Genomic DNA, 6,886 nt, shown 5'->3' with positions numbered 1-6,886 from the left:
GTGATCCTACAGTTCCTAAATGAACTCTCTTCATATATACTGAATTTAGAAAAGGCTTCATGAATATTCATCTACATTATAAGAAAAGGTTCCATTAGCCAAGCTGAGAGGTAACAAAAAAAAATAAATAAAAAGCATGTAAAAGATTAGGGGGGAATAAAGTAGAAGAAAAAAGTACTTAAAACACAAATAAACATACAAATATAAAATATATGTATATATTTACATATAAAATATAAAATATATGTGTATACAAGTGTATACAACACATATAAAATATATAAGCATTCTTTTTAAGTTAAATAATAAAAACTAGAACCAACAACTCTCCTAAGTCTTTAAAAAATACGACATGGGGGGGGGGGGGCTGAGTGGCTCAGTTGTTTAAGCATCAGACTCTGATTGTGGCTCAGGTCAAGATCTGAGATCAAGCCCCGAGTTGGACTCTGTGCTGAGCATGAAGCCTGCTTAAGATTCTCTCCCTCTCTCTCTCTCTCTCTCTCTCTCTCTCTCTCTCTCTCCCCCTCTCCCTCTGCCCCTCCCCTGCTTGCAAGCTTGCACACATGAGCCCCCCCCACACACACAGTCTCTCTCAAAAACAAATAAAATTATAAGTGGCATGATATGTTTGGCAAATAACGATATTCTTCAACAACCTATATTACAAAGCTTTGGTCAAAGAACAACTACCATTGTGGCATCTCCATTTTTGCAGGGGATACATCTAGTATGCTTTTGAATCTCTTGAAATTATGCAAAACTTTGTATGAAAATCTGCTTTCATCAGATTCTCAACAGGGTTTGTTTTGCAAAAATATTTAAGAATCCCTAACCTAGACAAACAGCTCACATCTTCTCTACTGGTCAACTCTTTCCTCCTTAAAGTGGTGGGAGTCACACTGGGATTTTCCGTGCCCTCCTCTCCATTTCTGAGACGGCCAGGGACCGATTTCCTTCAATGTTATCCATAACACTAGAAGGATAAAGAGGTGCTGTACTCACTTCCTAAACAGGGGCTCCTCCAAAGGAGTTTAAAGTGGAGTCTATAACAGAACTAGTTGTTCATACAGAAAGACTATATGATTCACAAGTACAATAAAAATTCCTATGCAGTGATTCCTTCTTTAATAAAAATTGGAACCATGTTATCAAATAACACCTAATGCAAGGTGGACAGCAGTAAATAAATATACAAAGGGAGGAAAAGACAACTACATGAAACCAGGTCTGTCCACTGCAGTCCATCCCATTCCTGTAGAAGCGCTGTGAATGGAGACTGGGTCATTCCGTACCAGAGCTATGTAATGGGTATTATGCAGATTTCTCCTGAGATAGCATCTTCATTTGGGAAAAAAAAGGGGGGGGGGCTCTGCCTCCCAATACAAAGGACTTTTTTTCCATTTAGAGGGATTGTGAACTAGCAAGTGGAGAGGCACTACTGGAAATCACTGCCTAAAACACCAAAGATGGCTGCAGTCGCTGCTTCAAGTTGCTCACTCCAGATCACCCACTGTGCCAGACAAGTTCTCCAGAAACCTGGGCCACCTCCTCCCACCTACCCCTATATCCACATGGTATAGCTCTGGAAGGTACTTAGAACTGTGTGGAAATCGTGAGATGGAAAAGGTATGGACAGAGTGGAACTTGCCCAGGTTTCCTGAAGGGGCCGAACAGGGTCAACTCCAGTTCAGGGTCAGGAAAGACCCTGCCCTGACCCTACAGATCACTGCTGACTGGGCCAGACTGCAGGCTCCTTTGGGAGGTTGAGACCATCCCCAGGGAGCAGGCTACAGGGACCCTGGACAGGAAAGCAGGCTGGATGCAAGCAGAGTATGATGTGTAACATTTAAACCAGTGTTCTCAACCCAGTGACAATGATGACCCCCCTCCCCAGGGGACATTTGCCAATGTCTGGATACAGATTTGACTGACACAACTTTGCGGAGCAGGGGATTTACTAGCAGCCTCCAGCGGGTAAAGGCCACGTTGCTGCACCCCACGCAGCACGGAGCAGCCCTGCACCTCCCAAACAAAAAATTATCCAATCCAAGACACCAACAGAGCAAAGTCTGAGACATCCTGATTGAGACTATGACTTGAAAGCTTCCTTTTGTACTCTTAGCCTCACGAATGTTACGAGCAGGCCTGCTAAGAACCCAATCATGAATTATAGAACTCTATGAGACTGTTTTAATGGAAAAAAATTTATTTCAGGTTTTGGTCTCCAAAGAATAACTTCCGTGACTCCAGATAAGATTCATTTATTCAACATTTACCAAGCACCTATTATGTAACTGGCACAGTGTAAGTAAAAGTAATGGTGTTAAAAGAAAATGATCATAGGGTGCCTGGGTGGCTCGGTCGGTTAAGCGTCAGACTTCAGCTCAGGTCATAATCTTTCGGTCCTGAGTTCGAGCCCCACATTGGGCTCTATGCTGACAGCCCAGAGCCTGGAGCCTGCTTTGGATTCTGTGTGTGTGTCTCTCTGCCCCTCCACCACTCATGTTCTCTGTTTCTCTGTCTCTCTCTCTCTCTCAAAAATGAATAAATGTTAAAAAAAAAAAAAGAAAGAAAAAGAAGGAAAGAAAAAGAAATTGATAGTATCTGGCAGATCCAACTCCTGCCTGGCTAAGAAGAGCTAGGATGAAAATGAGAGCTGGGCTCTGAGGTCCGTTCCCAGCTCTCCCGTTCACTGTCATTAGGCAAACTGCTTAACTTCCCTGCACTTTAATCTCTCCATTTCTATAATATGTCAGTCTGGGCTTCCCACAAAATAGAAAATAATTAAATGAGATAATTCACGTAAAGCATAAAGTATACTGTGTGGCACATGACAATATTCAAGCACTGTCTGTTACTAACAGCAGTTTTAAGTTTTTATAAAGTAATCACTACACTGGAAACGACCAGTGTGCCTATGAAAAAGGACAGTCAGTCACTGTGATTGTGACAGCAAGAACACAATTTTCGTCAAGTTCACTGCGTGGCTCTAAGACCCTTCAAATTCTGGCTCCTATCTCTTCCAGCCTTACCTCCCACCATCTGCATCCTCTTTAGTGCCCTATGCCCCATGAATGGGACCGACTGAGAGATGAGATCCAGCAGTAACCAGTCTCAGGCCAAAGGTCACCGTGAGGAAGAAAATTCTTCAGCTGTGACTCTGGCAGGATAAGTGGGGGCTGGGTAGAAGGTGGAGGAGAGGCATACAGAACAAATAAACACAAAAAGCCCACAAGCCAGGAACAGGTCATTTGCTTGTAACGCATTTCTAGATGGAAACACTTCACCCAGAATCCGTCTCTCACTTCACAGTTCATCGTAAGAACAGACTAAAAAATAAGTCACATATAATCAAGCCTCATTGGTGGGGAAAAAACACAGAGTGACCACATGACCATAGCCTAACAAATCTGACCAGATAAGGATGCCAACATCTAAGTGAGAAAAGAAAGCATTACTGAAAGTATAGTTTATAGCAACACAATTACTGAAAGTATAGTTTGTAGCAAACAACACAAATTACTGAAAGTATAGTTTATAGCAAACAGTGGTTAAGAATTTCAGTTCCCCCCTGAATCAACACACAATAACGTTACATAGATCATAAAGGAGCACATTTCACTGAACCAGTTTTGAGGCAACTGTCAGCTACGGAAGCCCTTTCACGTAAGAAACTTACTAAACGGTGGACTCTGCCTATTTAACCGAGCATCTACTGAGCACATCTATGAAACCCTCAGCCTTCTTGGCCCAGAGTCCTGCGATAAGACAGAAGCAAAGTCACAACTGCTAAATTTTCTTAGAAGTTTACATGTCTGACTTAAGTTTTGGCTAAGCTTACTTTTGTCTTCATGTAATCGCAGGGAATAAAGGGGGGAGGAGGGCAAACTATTACCGACTTGGTGCTAGAACACCAAAAATAAACCTCATCTCTACTCCTTGAGATCAAGGATTATAGGGACTAGCAGGCTCTATCCAGGCGTGACCTTAGCCAAGTGACTGAAGCTCATGGCAGCTTCCTGATACAAAAAAGAAAATAAAATGGTTGGAAGATAAGCTGTTAACACTGCTTCCACTCGAAGTCTGACTGAGGTTTGAAAATCTTTAAGATCAAAATGTTTCTTCACGGTCCTTTGAAAGGAGAAGATGAAATAAAGGCCTTTAGAGAAACGATGTATCAAATTGTAGGTGTGTAGGGTTGAAAAGACCATTTAGCGAAACATTCTCGAAATCTGTGCTCAGTGACGATTCTAAGCCACCAGCTGAATACAGTGATATAACCACGCAATTATTCCTGTCGCAGCAGCTTCCGGCCAGGCACCCTTCCAGGCAGTGGCTTTCTGCAGAAGAGTTCATGGTTCTTCAAAATAATTCCAATGAAGCTACTATTTAACATTCATGAGATAACGCAACTGCTTCGGCTTCGGGGGTATACCACGCTCCATCAGCTTTTGCTTATTAACACCCGTTTCAATGACGGAGGGTATCAATACTCCAATTAGCAACCAAACAGCAGGAGCAGAATAATTCTAAGGCTGAGAGCAAGGGTCACTTTCAGGGTTACAGGCTGAGAGCCCCTAGGATTCATCTCCAAAAGAAAGCATTACATTTATTCACTAAAGGTTTAAGGATTAACTGGCCCAGCGTGCGTGTGAATGAGCCTCTGAACTCATTTGACATTAAAAAAAAAAAAAGTTCAGTTTATTTAGAGAGAGATTCTTTCAAAACATCCCCAAAGAAAGTAGTAATTCTGCTCTTATGCTGATGGTGAAATGTATTCCACACGCAGGATTTCTAGGAAGTACCACGGTCCACTGACGTAGCCCAGCAATGCTGGTGGTTCTGGCCACGAATAGAGACAAAAGACAACAGAATTCAACCACTTCACCGGGGTCCTGCCAGCTGGTGCCATGTTTTTACGTAATCGCAGAAACTGTACCGTTAATAAATACTACCAATGACAATGATAGACAATTCAAACATTTCGCCCGCCTTCCAATCAGGTCATAAAATCTGCATCGTTTATTATGCAAACATACCATGGTTCATCCTTGCCCCGCTTTGCATCATAAACCATGTATTTTAAAAGAGACAGATTTCCTAGGGCACCTGGGTAGCTCAGTCTGTTGAGCATCTGTCTCTGGATTTTGGCTCAGGTCATGATCTCCTGGTCCTGAGACAGAGTCCTGCATGGACCTCTGCTTGGGATTCTCGCTCTTCCTCTCTGCCTCTCCCCCACTCGTGTGTGCAACACATGCATGCACACTCTCAAAATAAATTAACATTTGGAAAAAATAAAAAAAGAAACAAGTTTCCTAAATCCACTCCATGAGGCTAATCTTAGAACGAAAAATTTAATTTCATAGCATAACTTATATTGCCATTTTACCAATAAATTCCACCTGAAGCCTTAGCTTCCAAGAATACAGGTTTATCCCCTCCCTTTTTCCTTTCTCAAAGTAAGATTAGCACAATGCTCATCTCAAATCTTCCTAGATAACAAGAACACAAATTCAGAAATAATAAATACAAAAGAAATAATCAACAATGATGCTGACGCTGTTCTTCCAGTCTAGAGGAATACAATTAAAATATAAATGACATATTTAATGAACACGAAATTCAAGGCCATGAGTTAAGGACACACATTACTGTGTTCAGAAAAACAAAATCCACCTTACCCACATATGTCGGGCGAGTTAAAAGTAATAGTTCCATCAAGATCGTTTTAAAGATTTCCCACAGCATTACATAAACCTTTTTCAATATCCGGAGAAAAATTCCTCTTTACCCACCAGTAGACAAAACATGCCTTTGAGGCTGACCTGGAAATCCAGTGCCCCGTATGTCTACCAAAATAAGGACAGTTAGGAATTAGGAATCCTAAAAAATGCGAGCTAAATGGAAGCATCTGTTCAAGTGCTTACAGATTTTACAGTATGAAACACTTACTCAAAAGGGCCTTAATGGAAAACAATTTCAATTATCATGCTTCCTCTCCGTCCAAAATGAGGAAACTTCTTAACTTAGTTTGCACAGATACATATGGGCCACTGGGTTTAAAGTCACATTGCAATTCTCTGGGTCGTTTTAAAATGGGTCATTAGTAATACTGTCCTACCCCGTTGGCCCAAAAGGTCCCCAGCACCCAATGTTTTTTTAAACTTTAGGGCCCCTCAATAACACCTAGGCCACTTATAAAGCACGCAGATCCCAGGACCTAAGCGCGGAGTCTTAGTCAAAGTGCCTTTGGGAGGAACCCCAAACAGCACCTTTAACCAGCGGTCGGGTGAATCTGAAGCAGGTGGTCCAACAGCCACACTCCGGGACACACAAGCCTAAGTTCCCAAAAGAGCACCTACTTCAGTCACCTAGGCGTGTTACCAGTGGGGAGAAATTCGAGCTGCTGGGACTTCGCGAGCCTCGAGGAGGGGCTCTGGGCCGGGCCGAGTCCCCAGAAACCCTGCGTCCCACCAGGCGATGCCTGGCCCCAGAGGAAGTCAGAGGCGACGGCGCTGCGACCGCAGTTATTTCCATAAAGTCTCCCCTAGCTGCGCAGGGGGCTGGGGAAAGAGCTTGGACTTCGAAATCCCACGGGTCTAGGGGACTCCAGCTCTCCCACTTACTACCCGAGCATCCTTAACGCTCGGGCCTCAGTCTCCCCGTCGGTGCAACGGACTCACTCCTCCCCCGCGGGAAGGCTGAGCCGAAACGAAAGTAACTCAGCGGGTCGCGGGCACTTCCTGGCTCTCCCCCACCCGGCCCGGCTCCCCCGCCGCCTCAGCAGACCACCCGGGAGCGCGCGCGGTGTCGGCCACCGCCTCCCAACGCCCCCCGCCCGGCCCGACCCTCGGCCGGCCACTCACGGGTGGGCATGGTGACCCCG

The 6,886-nt window shown here is 44.0% G+C and overlaps 1 protein-coding gene across 3 annotated transcripts in view; it reads right to left on the bottom strand.

Moving 5' to 3' along the window:
• The window catches only part of EFR3A (EFR3 homolog A), a 100,671-nt gene extending 93,791 nt beyond the window's left edge, over positions 1-6,880 (bottom strand). For all 3 annotated transcript variants that reach the window (XM_029923281.1, XM_029923283.1, XM_029923284.1), the window contains exon 1: positions 6,867-6,880. In XM_029923281.1, coding sequence (XP_029779141.1) covers positions 6,867-6,876 — 10 coding nt within the window. In that variant the 5' untranslated portion in view covers positions 6,877-6,880. The remainder of the gene's footprint in view (positions 1-6,866) is intronic.
• Between the last annotated feature and the right edge of the window lie 6 nt (positions 6,881-6,886).

The sequence above is a fragment of the Suricata suricatta genome, chromosome 15 (genome assembly GCF_006229205.1).
Source record: "Suricata suricatta isolate VVHF042 chromosome 15, meerkat_22Aug2017_6uvM2_HiC, whole genome shotgun sequence".
Taxonomy (NCBI): Eukaryota; Metazoa; Chordata; class Mammalia; order Carnivora; family Herpestidae; genus Suricata; species Suricata suricatta.
This window is presented reverse-complemented; position numbering and strand designations above follow the sequence as displayed.